We start from the raw sequence: 19,725 nt of genomic DNA on the forward strand, positions 1-19,725 counted from the left end.
GGAGGTAACAAAGCTGAAAGACAATTTACAGAGAGAAAGAGAGTTCCCCTCAGAAACGATAGGGGAGAATTGATTTGCTATCGCTTCCATGAACCTGGGCACTTTGCATGGGAGTGTGAGAGTGAGATGGTGCTGACGAATGTCCGAAAAGATACAGGAGTGGTAGCAGGGGCATCAAATATGGCTGTGAAGGGACGTGAGGTATGCATGAATCAGGTGTCTGAATCTGAGCAGCCTGTGAGAACTTCCATGTCAACAGTGCAATTACAGAGGTGCGATAAAGGCCCAGAACCTGGAAGAAGGAAGGTTCTTGGTAAAAGGCCTATCTTGGAGGTGTTAATTGGGAAGACTCCTTTCAAGTGTTTCATGGAGAGATGGGTAAAGTAAACCAGGCTTGTCCAAAGAACTGGGACCAAACAAATACTTAATAATAAAATCAACACAGTTTATTAATGTTTCCTTAGAAACTGTGTTGATTTTATTATTAAGTATTTGTTTGGTCCCAGTTCTTTGGACAAGCCTGGTTTACTTTTCCCACTTCTTTTATCTCTGTTTGCTGCCCCTTGGGATATATTGAGTTCTCCACGTACGTGGATACTCTTTAGCTTTAAGTGTTTCATGGACACAGGTTCTCAAGTTACCATGATAACGGCAAGCTTCTACAATGACTACTTTGAAGATAAGGATAGCCTGGCATGTATGAAGTTAACTGCCATCAATGGTATGACGATACCAGTTAAGGGTGTATGGAAGCAGATGTAAACTGTTTGGGGGTAGGAAGTGTTGTATTTTTATCATGCAAGATGATGAAGGGTATAATTCAGTGAATTCAGTGCCAGGGATACTTGACATGAGTATATTACAAGAACTCGATTGGACCAAACTGGCTAACGAATGGACAAGGAGAGGGGAGATTAATCAGATTTGGAGAGGGATGAGGAATTGTGAGAAAGAAAGGACTAGTTTCGTGAAGTTAATGGAAAGAAACGAGACTGTACTGCCACCCTTGACAGAAAGCATGGTGATGGGGAGATGTGCCAAGTTGCAGGAACATCTATCCATTTCTGTTATGGTGACCAGCACTTATTCCATTGTGCTGAGGTCGAGCAGTGAGGATAATGAATGCTGGACACAAAGAAGTGTGGCTATCCACAAGAGCGATAATTGCAGAGTTGATTTGCCCATCGGAAATACATACAACTGCACCGATGGCATTTTATAAGGAGGGTGGTGTAAGTCAGAAAATGTAATAGAGCAGTGGTGGATGCAGCTACACCGACAGCAGTGGTTGAAGGTATTCCAGTGCAAGTAGATTGGGAAAAGCTTTCATCACAGGAACAGAAAGAATTGAGTGCCTTGTTGGAGAAACACCGACTTTGTTTTCAGTAAGTGATGTTGACATTTGATATACCGATAGGATAAGCCATGCAATCAACACAGGAAGTGTAGCTCCGATTAAGCAACCATATAGGCGTGTCTCACCACACATCTATGAAGAATTCAAAAAGCATGTACAAGATTTGGTGGTGCAAGGGATAGTGGAATGGAGTACCAGTCCTTGGGCTTCTATGGATTTCATCATTCGGAAGCCAGATGATGGGACCATTCGATTCTGCTGTGACTATCGCAAGCTCAATAGTGTGACTTTCGAGGATACATACTCCTTGCCATGTACTGATGTGTCCCTAGGTGACCTGAGTCAAGCCACATTATTCTCTTCTCTTGATTTGATGGCAATATATTTTCAAGTAGCCATGAATCCGGAGGATCATCAGAAGACTGCAGTGACCACACCCTTTGGCCTATGTCAGTGGATATGCATGCCGTTTGGTCTTTGTAATGCCCGGCTACATTCCAGTGCTTAACGGAGTCTGTGCTTAGCGATCATGTGTTTGACATTCTTCTCCTGTATCTAGATGACATTTTAATCTTCTCACTAGATTTAAAAAGTCATCTGGAGTGTCTGGATAAGGTGTTAACATGGCTGTCTGAGTCTAGATTAAAGTTGAAGCCCAAAAGGTGTATGTTTATGTTTCGAAAGGTGAAATACTTGGGGCACATGGTGTCTGGGAAGGGCATATCAGTGGATAAAAGCAATGTCGAAGTTGTCAAAAATTGGAAGACCCCACAGAATGTGTCAAAGCTGTGCCAGTTCTTTGGTTTGGCCAGTTATTATTTGCGGTTTGCATCATCCTTTGCCAAAATTGCCGCACCATTGCATTGTCTAGGATCATGACAGCATTGGTATTAGCCTACCCTATATTCCAGTTCCAATTCATCCTGACTACGGATGCTAGTCATCAGGGATTGGGTGTTGCGTTAAGCCAAGTGCAGGATGGAAACGAATGAGTCATCTCATATGCCAGCAGGGGAATCCGTAAATCTGAATGAAACGATTGACATTCAGATTTAAATTGGAATTACTTGCGTTGAAATGAGCAATGATGGAGAAGTTCTGGGACTACTTGATGTACAGAAAGTTCGTGGTCAGAACAGATCAAACCCCGCTTAAATATTTAAACACTGCAAATGTGCAGGCAACAGAGCAACATTGGATTCCACAGTTAATGGAATTTGAGTTTGAAGCATGTTACAAGCCTGGAAACCAGAATGTGGTGGCAGATGCATTGTCTCAAGTTCCTCAATATGTGGAGGAAGAGGTAGAGGATCGATAAAAAGATTTCTTGAAAATTGATTTCAGAGAGGTATGGAAGTGTCTCCGGCAGAGGGAGAAAAAGGTGGTAACCGGCAAAGTAAGAAAAAAGAAGTTAGTCTAAATTACTCTTTAGAGGGGCTGGCTAAGGTGTAGAAGGGAGACAAAGATCTAAATGCATTGTTGGAGCATATGGAAACAAGTGATGTAACAAATTTGACAGTCTGGTCACAAAGTCGTAAGAAGCTGTGGCGGCAAAGAACTAGATTGGCGAATGTCAACAAATTGTGGTACAGGCAAGTGCATGACAGTAGAGATAACAAGGAAATCTTACAATTTGTGGTTCCTGAACAGTTACAGTGAGAAGTATTCAAAACAAAACAATCATGTAGGACATGCTAGTGAGGAAGTAACCTTGTGCAACTTGAGAAGAGATTATTACAGTCCCAATATGGCGGCTGATGTGAAACAGGGAATAAAGGCCTGTAAATGCTGTATTCTTGCCAAAGATTTATTCCCAAAAGAACGAGCCTTGTTTAAATGTTTCCAAGTCACATACTCATTAGAAATCTTGGCCTTAGACTACACCAGCTTAGAGCCTAGTTCCAACAGGATGGAGAATGTGTTGGTGCTAACAGACATGTTCACCAGATTTTCTGTAACAGCTGCAACCAGAAATCAGACAGCTGTAACTATAGCCAAGAGTATCATGCAAATATGGGTTAATTATTATGGGTGCCCAACGCAAATTCATTCAGACCAGGGGCAACATTTTGAGTATGAAACCATACAAGAGCTCTGAAAACTTTATGGCATGAGAAAGAGCAGGACAACAGCATCATATTCACAAAGAAATGTGCAATGTGAACAATTTAACCACACCATCTTTGACATGCTGCATATACTAGATAAAAAGAAAAAAATGTAAGTGGTTAGAGTACTTGCCTGAACTAATGATAGCATACAACAGCAGTATTCATAGCTCAACTGGGTACTCACCATTTTTCAGACGAGATTCACGACTGCCATTCGACTTACAAGTTAAGATAGAGGAAAAACCGCCATGCAAGTTAGATGGGTAGGTCAAATTGCACAGATAAAGACTGCATGAAGCCTGCAAGATTGCTCAAAGAAAGTCATCATGGCAAGCGGAGGCTCAAAAAAGATTCTTTGACAGAAGATCTCAGGGAGCACAGGTTCCTAAAGAGATCAGGTGTTATTAAGTAATAATAAAACGCGTTACCGAGGTAAAATCAAAGATCAAAGGGAGGAAGTACAATATAAAGAGGTTTGTGTTTACTAGCCGGAAGGGAGTACAGTGCAATCCACTTAAGTGCAAGGGTCTGGGACCAAAGAAATGCATGCAGTTAACCAGAGCGTGCACTTAACCGTTGTGACCCAAAGAAGCTTGACATCTGATAAACATATGTACAGTACTGTTTATTATTATATGTACAGTATACAGTCTTAGTTAACTGACATTAGGCTTGCTTGAAGTAATCAGTTATAGTCCTCTGTACACTCTTTGGTTTGTGAGTTCCATAGACTACGTCTGCCAGACGGTAAAAACTGTTATAGCACTGACATCCAGTGACCTCCAGATAGGCCTGCACAGTGTTGAGACTCTCCAGTGCTCTTGCAAAAGTGACAGGAGGAGGTTGTTGAATTTCATCAGCATGTGCCTCGCTGCTCATTTCTTCATCTGTTCCATCATCAGCCTTTGTTGCCTGCGTGTAGGCGCATATCTTGTCATCAGTGCTGTCTTCAGCTGTTTGTAGATCGTAATCAACAGCTACGTAGCGATGGAACTCCTCTTCAGTAGCACTGGCTGGGATGTCAATAACCTCTTCATCTGACGCATTTGCAACAGCTGCATCTGTTTCGTCCCTCTCCACATCCTTAACAAAGCTTGCCTGCTTGTAGCAGTTCACAATGGTTGCCTGTGTAACATGATTCCAGGCTTCTTTCTGCATATGTGGGGAATCCAACCATGATAGATTACGAGCCAGTTCAACAGCACATTTATCCTTGTCAGTCTGATCATCCATAACGCTCATCAGATGACGTAGCACAAGAGCCTGATAATGTTGTTTGAAATTGGCTATTATGCCCTGATCCATAGGTTGGATCAGAGAGGTAGTGTTTGGTGGCAGGAAGACCACCTTGACGTTAGACAGCCTGGTGACACTTTGGTGTTAAAGTCAGAGTTTAAATTTTCTTTTGCTTAGTGTGCAAAGTCGTGTGGCCAAGTAATAGAATAGCTGCTAATTGGCAATAATGACCAATTATTGGCTATAATTGGTGCTAATTGACACTAATCAGTTATGGATGTAATTGTGCTTAGCTGAAATATATAGCATGCAACTGCAAGATGGCATGGATATGGGAAGGCTATGGATGAGTCAGGGGCATGCTTAGCACGCACTTGCACATCTTATAGAATACCAGCATTTATGTGCCTAACTGCCTACATTTAGGTGCGAGCATTTACACTAGCCATTAAGCTAGTGTAAGTATTCATGCCTAAAGCTGAGATGTGTAAATGTGGGCTTTCATGTGGACTTATGCTAATATTCTTCAGTGGCAATTGCTGATATATAATTTACGCTTAGGGGTGAATTCTAAAATATGTGCCTATAAAATTGGCACGAAAAAGACCCGCTTAAGTGCTATTCTATAAGCTGCACCTAAAGTTAGATTTATAGAATAATGGTTAAGCCCAGGGGTCATTCATAAATTTATTCCTGTCCATTTGCACCAATGAAAACATGGTGCAAATGCCCCTTCCTAAATTTAAGCACAGAAGCCCCTTATTCTATAATTGCGTATGTAACTCAAATCCACACACACACACCACCCCAAAATGCCCACGATCCTAATATTTCTGTGCCCCCTTTTCCAGGATGTAGGATGTATGTAAAATTTACACATGGATCAAGTGCCTAAATTTATGCACATACATGTTAATTGATTACAATTAGCACCAATAATTACTTGTTAAAAAGCCAATTACTGGTGTTAATTGGCTTGTTATTCAATTAAATGGTGTATGCAGATTGGGCTCATTCCTAAGTTTGAGTGCTCAATTTTTGGTGACTTTTATGGAATCAGGATGTTTAGTGCACATCATCCTGGCTCCTAACTTTCAGCGAACTATAATTACCCATCCCCCTGATTTTATAAAGGTCGCCAAAACATCCATGCACAAATATAGGTATGGTCTTGATTTGTGTGCACAATTAAATAGAATAACAAGCCAATTGGCTAACAAGCACTTATTGGCACTAATTAGATTTAATTGGGTGTTACACACGTTAAGTGAGGAGTGGACTCTTCACCTAAAATGAATGTGTGGCTCAAAAAAAATGGGGTGTGGAAAGGGGATGGTCATGGGCATTTCAGGGCGGAACAGAGGCATGGCTTTGAGTTTTGCACATAATCACAGAACAGTGCTCCACACGTAAATTTAGGCACAGGCATTTGTACCACATTTTCGCTGGTGCAAATTGTTGTGCCTAAGTTTACACCTATGCATTATTCTATAAACCACACTGAACTTCAGGCGTGGCTTATAGAATAATGTTTAAGCGGGAGGGGTTGGCGCCAATTTTGTAGGCACTCTTTACTGAATCTACCCCTATGTGTCTGGTCACATACTTTGTTCATGTGAGCTCATAAATCGCTGGAATGGTGCATGCCAAAAATGGTTGGACTGGCAGGAGTTGAAATGGGTACACTTTTTCCAGCTCCCCATCCTTACTGTAAGCATGAGGTGTAGCAATTTATAGTACAAAGGCAAGTGAATGTATGAATGTTCAGTTTTGAAAGCTGATTGAACCATGAATGTTTATGAGACCTGAAGGAATGGAACAGTTGTTAAGCTGAAACCTTGACAATCGGTGTTACTGCTCAGGAGTTTCACACTTGAGCTAATTCAGTCTTTTTTTTCTGTGTGGGCTTTAATCGCCAAACCATTTCATTTTGAAGTGCTGTTGAGAAACTTAACTGCATGCACTTTGCGGGAATTAAAGCATATTCAGGACTCACTAATAATTCTCTAGGTTTTAGAGCTGTACTTGAAGCCTTTATAATTTTAATAGGCATTTACATTGTCATTTATAATAGTCCTCGTTTAAATTGGATATGTAGTGGTTTTGGAAACCAGTACCAAACCAATTTGAACTGCAAAAATTAATTAATGATATTCAATCTCTGTTGCATGTACTTATAACTGATTCCAAACCAGTTAAATGGGCTTACACTTTTGTCCTAGTTTCCCCATACTGTTTAGCTTTGTGAAGCTTGATGTTGTATGTAAAGATGAAGAAACTACTGCGTCACCAGGAATCTGGATCAAAATCAAAGCCTCTAGGGCACCACGGGAAGTATTCTTTAAACCATAATGAAAATGTCATCATTTTACGTTGACCTTTTTCCTGTGTAATTTCTCTGGAATTTACTTTGCTTATGGGTTGAAATTGGGTCTAATCTGTATCTTTGCAACTGGGGTTAGAACAGTTCTTAATTTCCTGCACCAGCTTTTCTGTTTCACGGAGATCAGGCTGTCTTGTCAAGTCTAATACACCATTAAGCTGTCAGAGATTACAAGAAAATAGTAGCCCAAAAAGTCAACAATGTTGGCAAGAATTAAAAGTATACAATATTTATGAGAGAGATTTGCATGCACTGCCTCAACTGCATGTAAATCTATCTCATGAATATTCCGTATGGATATCCCGAAAACCTGTCTGGCTGGGCTGCCTCCAGGTCCAGGTTTGGGAACCATTGTTCTAAAGTAAGAAAAACAACTGTTTCCTACGGGGCAATAAATAGAAATAAAACAAACAAAAGAAAGAAAATCAGATAATACCTCTTTTATTGTGTTATGATTCTGCTAAGACTGGCAGGGGAATGGCTGGGACTTGCTTTTGATTGGCCTGTTAAGGATTGAGCTGACATCTGAGGCAGCAGACGTCAGAAGTCAGATCTATTTAAATCTACCACTCCCTACAGCCTATGCTTTAGCGTTGATTCCTGTCAGCCAGGCCTCTTGCCCTCTCTCTGTCTGTGCTAGTAGCATGCTGTATTGCTGTGCATCCGTTGGAGTTTGCTTACTCTTCTTGTTGCTTGTAGCTTCTCTGTGTGCTGGTTGTTTCTAGTGTATGCTTGATTGTTTCCCTAGCCTAATAGCTTCCCTTGATTACCTTATTTCCGTGCAGCTGTGGGTGCTCTGTTTGCTCTGTCTCTGTGTGCTGCTGAGTTCTGGTAAGAACATTGTTTGTTTTTCTCCTTTGTTAGCTTTTAATCTTTGACTGCAGTGTAAGGCCTGCTTCTTTCTGACTTGTGTGTTAAAGCAGTCCTTCCCTTTAGCCTGCTTTAACTCTTTGTCTGCTGTATTTGTCTCCTGAGTCTTGTGAGCATTGCTCCTTATCTGATTGGTGTATGTAAAGGTAGCTTTCCCTGTTTGCTTGCTTTCCCCTTTGTCTCTAGTGTCTGTTATTTGACTTTGTGGCACAGCCTTGTGTATTCTTATGAGTGGTTTCCCTTTACCTTCGAGTCCAGTATGGTCAACCTTGTGTATTCTTGTGAGTGGATTTCCTTGACCCTTGAGCATTGGCGTAGCCAAGGATGGGCCCGGGTGGGCCCAGGCCCACCCACTTTGGGCTCAGGCCCACCCAGTAGCAGCACACCTGTGATGTGGCTGGCAGGGATCCCTAAACCCCACCAGCCGAAAACTCTCAACAACTATACCTCCTGCATACCTTGTAAATAGCAGATCTTCACCTACAGCGAGCAGCAACTGATGCATACTGTTCGTATCGGCCCCACAGTCTTCCCTCTGATGTATTTCCGCCTATGCGGAAACAAGAAGTTGCATCAGAGGGAAGGCTGTGGGGCCAACATGAGCAGTGTGTATTAGTTGCTGCTTGCTGCCAGTGAAAATCGGCTATCTAAAAGGTATGTGGGGGAGGGGGTTGTTAGAGAGTCCATATGGCATGCAGGTGAGAGAGGGAGAGATCAAATCACTTGTGGGACAGGGTAGAATTCTTCTGCCCACCCATCTTGGGCCCAGGCCCACCCAAAATTGGGTGTCTGGCTACGCCTCTGCCCTTGAGTGCTGTGAAGCACAGCCTTGTGTATTCCTATAAGTGGTTTCCCTTTACCCTTCAGTGTGTATGGTATAGCCTAGAGTGTTCCTATGAGTGGCTTCCCTTTTCCCTTGAGTACTGTGTGGCACAGCCTAGTGTATTTGAGTGCTGTATGGTGTAGCCTAAAGTATTCCTGTGGAACTTCGCTCTTGTAGAGTCTGTGTCCCTTCTGTCCTCGGCTTTCCTTTTTCCCCTGCGGGCTTTGCCTCTGCTACCTGTGTTTCTGTGTAGCCTTTGTTTGCATTCTCTTCCTCTGGTCGTAGCCTCTACCTGCCAGCTTTTTGTCTGTCGCCCTTCCCTTGTGTCACTATCTAGCGCTGTGTGCATTGCATGTGCTCCAGTCCCTTTTGGGACCCCTCATTGTTCTTTTTTCCTTTCCCTAGTGTGTGACTCGGTTCCAGTTCAGCCGTATGCTTGGAATCTGTACAAGTTGGTTCCCGTTCAGCCATGAGGCCCGCCTGAGTGGTCTATCTCCCTTTCCTGGTGGTGCTAGTGGATTGTCCTGAGTGTGCGGGGCTTTGTGGCCGTGGGTTTGCTTAGCGCCTGTTTGGTCTACCCTAGGCCTTGGCCTTCCTAAGCCTCGGCCTAGGCACAAGGGCTCACAAACAGTTTAACATATCGGACTAACAATACAATTTTGACTAGCTTTCAAAGGCAATACCTTCTCCTTCAGATGTTTTTCTGATCTGAAGAAGAGCTAATGAAAACATTTATTGTTAGTCCAATAAAAAAGGTATCAACTTTTTTTTTTTACTTCTATTTATTACCTTTAAAAGTGATCTAAAACAGCTACCACACCATTTTATCAATGGGTTAAATATTCAGCTGGTGGTGGTCAGTGATTTTTCTCACCACTACTGGCTTTATGCCCAGATATTCAATGTCAGGCCAAGTCTGGGCACCGGCATTGAATATCCGGGGTTTTGCGGACAGCTAGCACTTAACCAGTTAGGTTTTTAGTGCTGATATTCAGTTAACTGTCAATGAATATCCCCAGATAGCCCTGCACAGGCAATTTAACAAAGCAGGAGCCTACATGATTAAATCACTTTGAATATTGACCCCCTCCCTCATTGTTTCTTTATTTTCCATCTTATTGCTCAATCCTCTTAACGGTTCTGGAAGGTGCTGTTAAGAGACACAAGGTCCGGCTCCTTATGAAGCATTGAAGCGAAACAGGAGCTCGCTGTTGGGTGCGCACATTTGTGTTTGCTCCAGCACAGACCACAGCTAAGTACTTTTATAGTACCATAAGTTGCACAGCATTTATATGAAAGATTAATCATTGCTAAGAGGTTTTTGAGACTAATGACGATTCTCGCCAGCATGAGCTTAAATGGAGCCACGCCGAGCAGAGCGGTCAGCTGTTCTATTAAAAGTGCCGGCAGCTGTCACTGAGTTTCCGAAGTCTTTTCCTCTATTACCTCACGGTTATCAGAGTACTAGAGAGCTATACTTGTGTGAAGTAGACTTGGTATGATTAAACAACGTATTGGCAAGTACCAGGAGTTTTGTTTAGTATTTATTTATGAAATTTCAAACAAAAAAAACAAGACAATTTGCATCTTGATAGAAATTTCCTTGTATCACATACAACTTAAGGAAAACTCAACTGAGAAACTGCCGATTACCGCCGGGACGCGTGTGTTTTTGGCATACACCAAACTCAGAATTACTGCCAGGTGCACAAGCTAGCTGGGCAGTAATGCTGATTTCACGTATGCTACACGCACTTAGGCCCTTACGCGCAGGGCCCCATAGTAACATAGTAAGTGACAGCAAACAAAAGACCTGAATGGTCTACCCAATCTGCCCAACAATCACACTCATTATCAATTCATGATTAAATCAACAATGAGACTTTCTTTGATGTTTCTAGGACATAGACCGTAGAGGTCCGTCTGGCTCTGACCTTATACTCCATCTACTAGAGTTGCTGTCAATGTCCACTCCATTTACGGGACTCAGATCGTAAAAGTCTACCCAGCACTGTCCTCTGTTCCAGCTAGTGAAGTTGCCACTGAAGCCCTTTCCAGCCCACCTAAACTGGATTGCCATATACAGACACAGACCTATAAAGTCTGTCTGGCACGGGCCTTAATTCTTTACAGCCAGAGTAGCCGTCCAAGCGTCACTCACACATCCACCCACCTGCAGCCATTTAAGGTTATTTTTGTTTTGTTTTGTTTTATATCATTTATTTTCTAAATAGAGTTCCTCTATGTTCATCCCACACCTTTTTGAATTCCATCACTGTTTTTGTCTCTAGTACCCAAAAGTGGAGGAAACAGTTTCTATCTTTGCAGCAGGAAACCCTCACCTTAGGTGCAAACTTTTTCTGCATTTTTTATGTAAATGTGTGGTTCAACTGAGAAGTATCTTTTGTTTTTTGTGATTCATCATAACTGATATCATTTATACAGAGCCGCACATCAGCAACGTCAGTTTCTGGTTAGGTGACCAACTAATAAGAATCATATTGTACTGTATTTGGTAGGGATTTTTCAGTCAGCTGTTTCATTTATATTCAAGTTGCCTACTCTCTGAGGCTTTTTTTGTTTTTGGATCCTTCTCTCTGGAGGTCTAAGATTCCTTGCTTTTTTTTTATTCCTTTATAGTAATCGAGAAAATGTATTTGGTGCACGCTGGATGGTTACCGATTGGGTAACACATGAGTCCTTACCGCTAAGTCAATGGGTGACGTTAAGGGATCAGGCCATAAATAGATGCGTTCTGGTTTTCATTTTGCCACATGTCCATTTCCTGGCCCCACCAAAAAAAAACATTTTTCCAGACACGCTGGAGAAATGGTCCAGCACATGTCCAATACACGCACCCACACTACTGCAGGCCACTTTTTGGCAAGCCTTTGTAAAAGGGCTCCTATATTTATACACACATCAGGAAAAATATTCAATTTAGTGCCAAGGACCAATCTTTCCTACATCCATGACCTCTTATCTCTCTTACTCTCTATCTGCTTGCTCTAACTGAAACTTGGCTTTGCCCTGCAGACTGTGCTTCAGTCACGGCCCTATGTCATGGAGGTTATCTTTTCTCCCATACTCCTCGCCCGGTTGGCCGCGGAGGTGGTGTCGGGCTACTACTTTCACCCTCTTGTAGATTTCAACCTCTTCTTCCATCTGAGTCTCACTGCTTTTCTTCCTTCGAAGTCTACTCCATCCATCTATTTATTCCTCTACCTCTCTGAGTAGCAGTCATTTATCGACCCCCCCCCCCCCCCCCCCCCCCCGATAAGTCCCTTTCTTCCTTTCTCACTGACTTTGATGCCTGGCTTTCCTTCTTTCTTGAATCTTCATCTCCTTCCCTCATTCTTGGGGATTTTAACATTCATGCTAATGACCCCTCTGACTCATGCTTCTCACTTTCTTGCTTTAACATCCTGTTGCAATCTTCAACTGCGCTTCACTACCCCTGCTCACCAGAATGGCCACTGTCTTAATCTTATCCTCTTCTCAAAGTGTTCATTCTCCAGTTTCTGCGCCTCAGCTCTTCCCCTCTCTGACCATCATCTGATAACTTTCACACTTAAACATCCTCCTCCCCAGTCCCGTCCAATCTTAACCAATACATTTAGGAATCTTCAGTCTATTGACCCTTCTGCTCTGCCCTCCAGTGTTTCAAATCTCTTCTCTACCACTATGTTATCCAAGTCTGTCAATGAGGCTGTCTCTTCCTATAATTCTATTCTCTCCTCTGCTCTGGATACTCTTGCTCCTCCCATTCCCCGTTCTGTAAGGCGTACCAAACCCCAGCCTTGCTGACCTCTAGAATCCGCTACCTATGTTCCTGTGCCCGCTCTGCTGAACGCCTTTGGCTGAAATCCCATGCCCATGCTGACTTCATACATTTCAAATTCTTGATGACCTCCTTCCAGTCTACTCTTTTACTTGCCAAACAGGACTTTTACATCCAGTTGACAAATTCTCTTGGCTCAAACCCTCAACGTCTCTTTGCCACACTGAACTCTCTCCTCAAAGTGCCTTCACCTCCAACTCCCCCTTCACTTTCTCCCCAGACTCTGGCTGAATGCTTTCATGATAAGGTTCACAAGATTAAACTTGAATTCTCAACCAAGTCACCTCCATCTCTCCTTCCCTTATTCCATTCTCTCAACCATCCAACCCCTGCCTCCTTTTCTTCCTTTTCTGAAATCACTGAAGAAGAAACTGCACATCTTCTTTCCTCCTCAAAACTAACTAGCAGACTGCTAAAACCTGTCATTTCTCTACAATATCACCAAAATTCGCTCTTTCCTTTCTGAGCACATTACCAGACCCCTTATCCACACTCTTATCACCTCTCGCTTAGACTATTGCTTCTCACAGGTCTCCCACTTAGCCATCTCTCTCCTTTTCAATCTGTTCAAAATTCTGCTGCATGACTAATATTCCACCAGTGTCACTATGCTCATATTAACCCTCTCTTCAAGTCACTTCACTGGCTCCCTATCCGTTTCCACATACAGTTCAAATTCCTCTTATTGACTTATAAGTGCATTCACTACAGCTCCTCAGTACTTCTTCACTCTCATCGGCCCCTACACTCCTCCCCAGAAACTCCATTCACTGGGTAAATCTCTCTTATCTGTATCCTTCTCCTCCACCGCTAACTCCAGACTCCATTCCTTTTATCTTGCTGCACATTATGCCTGGAATAGACTTCCTGAGCCGGTACGTCAAGCTCCATCTCTGGCTGTCTTCAAATCTAGGCTAAAAGCCCACCTTTTTGATGCTGCTTTTAAATCCTAACCCTTACTCACTTGTTCAGTACCCTTATTTCATCCTCCTCACCTTAGTAATTCCCTTGTCTCTTATTTGTCCTGTTTGTCCTAATTAGATTGTAAGTTCTGTAGAGCAGGGACTGTCTCTTCATGTTCAAGTGTATAACGCTGAGTACGTCTAATAGCGCTATAGAAATGCTAAGTAGTAGTAGTAGTAGTAAGAAATTCTACATTCCGATATCAGAAATATAAACGCGTGACTGAATTCTTATCCTGCACAAAGGTTACAATTATGGTAGATCTTTTAACAACAAAATCTTCTGACTTTTCCAAAAAACAGTTACATCTAAAGTAGCTTCTGAATTCATCTCAGGTCTTTTAGCATTTTTATCCAGCGAGACATAAAAGATATGAATCAGTGGGGGTAGAAAACCTTCTAGAAATTTCAACGTCTCTTTCAAATATCTATAAAACAGGTCCATTAGTGATGAACAAAAACTTGTGGAAAATTCAAGATTTTGATCTTGAGTGTCTAGCCACATTCTCCAGTTTCTCTTGCTTTCTGTGAATGACAGTTTTATACAAAATGAAAGCCAACTGAGTCTCTTTAATTGTCTTTAACTCTTTATCCAAATAATCTGCCCTCTGAGTCAATGTAAAAGACTTGAATTCAACACCTTGAGATTTCACCTGTGTCTGTGAAGCAAAATTAGCAAACTACACACGTAGTTTCTGCATCAAAGCAACAGCGGTCCAGATATCATCCAAAGTTATTTTTCATTACATATTACTGGAGAGGAGGCAGAGATAATAATTTCAGTGCTTTTTCTAACACTTCCTGCAGGCCACTAACCGTAGCCTTGGAGCTTTGCCCCTTCTCTGCACTCACAGCCCTCTGCGTCATAGCCTGGGGCAGGAGTTCCACCTCACCCGATGATGCTACTTGTTTGAGCTCTCTTCCTACAGCTGGTTCCAAAATCCGGACTGGGGCCTGCTGTGGAGCTACAATCCCACTGCAAAACACTGCTGTTGGATTAGGAATTACAGGACTCAGTGAAGCTTCGCTGCTTAGTGAGAATGCCCTGAGAAGGCAAGAGCATGCTGGTGAACTCCTGGATGAAACGATGTCCTGAAGCTGCTGTGGAGGTTGAAGTTCACGAGGAAATCATAACTTTTCCCTGATGCTTAGTCTTTGCTATTAAGAAAGAAATGCAACAGAGGAAAAAAAGGAAAGTCAGAGCAAGTCATCAGAGCGTCTTATAGCATGACAGTCAGTGCAGCCTGACCCTGGCACCATGCTTGAGGTATATTCAGGTATAGTTGGTATTTCCCCTGTCCCCAGAGGGCTTACAATATAAAGGGATTCTTTTACTAAGCTGCGGTAAAAAGTGGCCTTAGCGCGCTCTTATGTGGATTTTTCCTGCACACTAAGGACATTTATACCACAGCCAGCAAATGGCTGACTTTCTATTTTTTTCCATTAATGGCTATGCATTAGTGTTGCCATTAGTGCACAGCCATTAAAAAGAATTACGTTGGGAGCACCTACTAACACCTATTTTGTAGGCGGTAAGTGTTCACGCAGTAATTCTGTGCTAACGAGTTAGCATGCAGTGATGAGGATGCACTAACTGATTAGCACAGAAATGCCCATTCTCTGCTTCCCCCAGACAAAAGACCCCTCCAACAAAAATTTTACAACATTTTTTTGTAGTATGCAGATTTTGAACTTACTGAAGGATCCTGAGTGCATCCCTTGGTAAGCCTTTAAGCTGTAGTAAGCACCTGATAGCACTCACTGCAGCTTAGTAAAAGGACCCTTAAGAGTTTGTACCTAAGGCAGTGGAGGGTTAAGTGACTTGCTCAAGATCACAAGGAGCAGTAGTGGGATTTGAACTGGACTTTCCTGGTTGTCAGGTCAACCACTAGGCTACTCCTCCACTCCATGGCCTTTTCCAGTTGTCTTTACCCCCTCCCCCTCTTATGGCCAGATATTCATGTACTAACTAACCTCCCTGTTTACTAATCCGCGCTAACGGCTGCCGCGCAGCAATGCCGACACAAAGTGAATAGGCTGTGTTGGTATTAGCGTACCACAGCTGCTAGTGCAGCTTGATAAACAGGGGGGTAAAAGAGGATGAATGGTTGAGTGACTAGTCTAGGAGCGACTTGGAATACTAGAATTTTCTATGAAGGAAGCAGAAGCTAGCCTGCAAGAAGTTTACGGTTCAGCTGCTCCCTGCAGATCTGAAATGGCTGTTCTGAAGTCCAAAACTTCTAGGGGATCTCTGGACATAGAAATATTAATCACATACAGGGTCTCTGAACTAAATTTGCAGGGCCCTTCAGCACACACAGTTGTTCATATGCTGAACATACCTAGTAACCTCATATCATTGCACAGGCACAGAAGGGCAACAAAACTTTATTGAGCACCTGGGTGACCGTCTATTGTGCAGGAGTTTCATGCTGAAGTGGCAGCAGAGTTAGCATCTGTCTTTATTGTTGTGGTTTCTGATTTGAAAGCCAAGCTGTGATTTACTGGTTCAAGGATGCATTTTGCCTTCTAAATGAAGCCTGGGAAGCATTTTTAATTGTGGGTGCGAGGATGACAAGATTCTTTTAAATTCATATAATCCTTGGTCCCACCCACATAATGTCATATTTGCATAAATCTCATTAGAAAAAGTGCAAGTTTCATAAATCTTATGACAAATTAGTGTGGAATCATTCAAAATGTGATGTATTAACTTACAGGTAAAAATGATGGTACACTGATTATTGTGAATAATTATGATGTTTCAAGGTTATCCAAGAAGGAATAATTGGAGTTCAAAGAAGGACTTTGTTTGAATCCAGAGATTTGTTATTCTCTGTTTTGATACACCTGATCTGATTTCTTAAAAAATATATATATTTCTTTCTGCATTTTTTTTGTCAAGATAGATGCATTGTTTCAATTGTATTGGCAGGTTAGAGTATGAAAGAAATGTTAACAACTATCCCTTAGAATTCAGGATCTTGCAATAAAACACATATTATACTCATTAGCAGATGTAGGATATCCTCCTCTAAAATTGTATTCAATAAGGATATCCTGAAAATTCGACTGGATGGGTGTACCCCGAGGGCTGGTTTGGAAACCCCTGGCCTAAGCCATGTACCCGATTCCTATGTTTCCCAAAAATATTCAATACAATGAATACAATTGGATAATCTGCCCTGCATTAAATAAATGTGCATTGGCAAACGTTTGTTTTATTTTTTGATTGTTTTTTGTATTTTTCATGTTTTTTTTTAAATTTTAATAAGTGCTTCAGTTTGGAAATTCTCTCTGTTATCTGTGTGCATGATTCTTACAGTGGGGTCCATATTCAAAGCAATGTAACCAGGCAGGAGAGGCTTCTGGCCAGTTAAATTGCTTGTGTAGGGCTATCAGATGATATTCTGCGCAGAAGAGTAGCCAGGGAGAAAGGAGCGCTGACTACTTAGGCACATGCGTGAGGATGTTATAATGCCGTTATATCGCTCCATGGTGCGACCGCACCTGGAGTATTGTGATCAGTTCTGGTCGCCTCATCTCAAAAAAGATATAAAGGAATTGGAGAAGGTGCAGAGAAGGGCGACAAAAATGATAAAAGGGATGGGACGACTACCCTATGAGGAGAGATTAAGACGGCTAGGACTCTTTAGCCTGGAGAGAAGGCGGCTGAGAGGTGATATGATAGAGGTTTACAAAATAATGAGCGGGATAGAGCGGACAGATGTGAAGCGTTTGTTTACACTTTCTAACAATAATAGAACCAGGGGACTCAAGATGAAATTAGAATGTGATAGGATTAAAACAAATCAGAGAAAGATTTTCTTTACTCAGCGCGTAGTTAGACTCTGGAACTCATTGCCGGAGAAGGTAGTGACAGCAGCTGGCCTTGCTGAGTTTAAAGGGGGTCTGGACAGATTTCTGAAGGAAAAGTCCATTGATCGTTATTAAATTTTGGGTTTTTTGCCAGGTTCTTGGGGCCTGGATTGGCTGCTGTCGGAGACAGAGTGCTGGGCTTGATGGACCTTTGGTCTTTTCCCAGCGTGGCAGTGCTTATGTGCTTATGTACTGTGCAGACATGCGAGATCACCTGAAAAATAGGTTCTGGCGCTGTCAGAAGTCTGTTTGGGGGAGCAGTTGCTCCTCTGGCGCCCCACCTAGCTACACCTCTAATTCTGCTGCACTTAACCAATTAGTACCACTGAATACCAGAACTATCTGCTAAAGCCATGGTCTGTCAGTGGGTGGAGTTGGCACTTATGCAGTTAAGTGTTGATATTCATCGTTTAACCGCCTAAGTTAACTGGACAGATTGACCACATACAACTCAGGCGGATAACGGATAGCCAGCTGCCCAAACACTAATATTCAATGCCAGTTCCTGGGCATGGCCTGCCATTGAATATGTGGGCATGTGGCAGCCAATAAACCGCTGACTGGCTGAATATTTGCTCCACAGTGCTACTAATCAAATCTTGTGTAAGAATAGTGTGTGCAATCAATGACTCAACAAAAAAAAAAGACCTCTAAAATTTTGGATACTTTCCTATGGTTCTGGTTTGAGAATGCAAGTCAGCAACTGTGGAGGTATATAGACCCTATAAACAAAAAATCAAATAACAATAAAAATAAAGAACAACATATGGAGGAAAAGGCCTCAGAAGTCAAAGGCTACGCGACTCAACTATCGGTAATTACCAGATCTCTGGTTTGAGAATGACATAAAATGATGTAAGATATATCATTTGACATATCTTGAACCATTTCAAATGATTGCACATAATTAGCATTAATCATAGTGAAACATCAGATTAAATATGGAAAATATAAATACTTCATTTATTCTCGCATACACAAATGTCTGAAAACATATTTTCCATTCCAAGCATGGAAACCTAATTACTCTAGGTTGAGTGTTACGATTATGGGTCGAGGACGTCCAAGTGTTAGGTATGCCCAAGTCCCGCCTTTGCTACGCCTCCGATACGCCCCTTTGAACTTTGGCTGTCCCCGCGACGGAAAGAGTTGGGGACGTCCAAAATCAACTTTTGATTATACCGATTTGGACGACCCTGTGAGAAGGACGTCCATCTTCTGATTTATGTCGAAAGATGGACGTCCTTCTCTTTCGAAAATGAGCCCAATAGTAACATAGTAGACGGCAGATAAAGACCTATATGATCCATCCAGTCTGCCCAACAGGATAAACTCATTGTATGTGGTACTTTACATGTATACCAGACCTTGATTTGTCCTTGCCATTTTCAGGGCACATCAGGGCAAAGACACTGGTTTTGCTTCCCAATTACTGGTGTTGCCACCCAATCTCTGCAAAGTTTTCCGTGGATCCATTCCTTCTAAACAGGATTCTTTGTGTTTATCCCATGCAGTTTTGAATTCCATTACCATTTTCATCTCCATTACCTCCCACGGGAGGGCATTCTAAGTATCTACCATACTCACCATGAAAAAATACTTACTGACATTATTCCTTAGTTTGGCCCCTTTCATCCTCAATTCATGTCCTCTAGTTCTACCACCTTTCCATCTCTGAAAAAGGTTTGTTTGTGGATTAATACCTTTCAAATATTTGAACATTTGTATCATATCACCCACTGTTTCTCCTTTCCTCCAGGGTATACATGTTCAGGTCAGAAAGTCTCTTCTCGTACATTTTGCAATGCAAATCCCATACCATACCATTTTTGTAACTTTTCTTTGCACCGCTTCAAGTCTTTTTACATCCTTAGCAAGATACGGCCTCTAAAACTCCACAATACTCCAAGTGGGGTCTCACTAATGACTTGTAGAGGGGCATCAACACCTCCATTCTTCTGCTGGTTATACCCCTCTCTATGCAGCCTACCATCCTTCTGGCCATGGCCACCGCCTTATCGCATTGTTTCTTCACCTTTAGATCCTCAGATACCATCACCCCAAGGTCCCTCTCCAGAGTCTTTCCCTTCCTATCCGATACCTTAAGAGCATCACTCTGTACTTCTTGGCATTAAATTTTAACACTTGGATATCCCTTCTAATGTGTACTCATGTGGGATCAGTTTTCTGAGAGGATTCCCTCATAGGCTCAAAATGAGAACAGCCCTTTTGTAAATCAGGTTGTGGGTGCAGAACTGTGTGG

At 42.2% G+C, this 19,725-nt stretch overlaps 1 protein-coding gene across 1 annotated transcript in view; it reads left to right on the forward strand.

The window, feature by feature from the left end:
* The first annotated feature begins 2,927 nt into the window (after nt 1-2,927).
* The window catches only part of CDH23 (cadherin related 23), a 1,475,307-nt gene continuing 1,458,509 nt past the window's right edge, over nt 2,928-19,725 (forward strand). The window contains exon 1 of the mRNA XM_030204991.1: nt 2,928-3,357. Coding sequence (XP_030060851.1) covers nt 2,928-3,357 — 430 coding nt within the window. The remainder of the gene's footprint in view (nt 3,358-19,725) is intronic.

The sequence above is a fragment of the Microcaecilia unicolor genome, chromosome 5, assembly GCF_901765095.1.
Source record: "Microcaecilia unicolor chromosome 5, aMicUni1.1, whole genome shotgun sequence".
Lineage (NCBI taxonomy): Eukaryota > Metazoa > Chordata > Amphibia > Gymnophiona > Siphonopidae > Microcaecilia > Microcaecilia unicolor.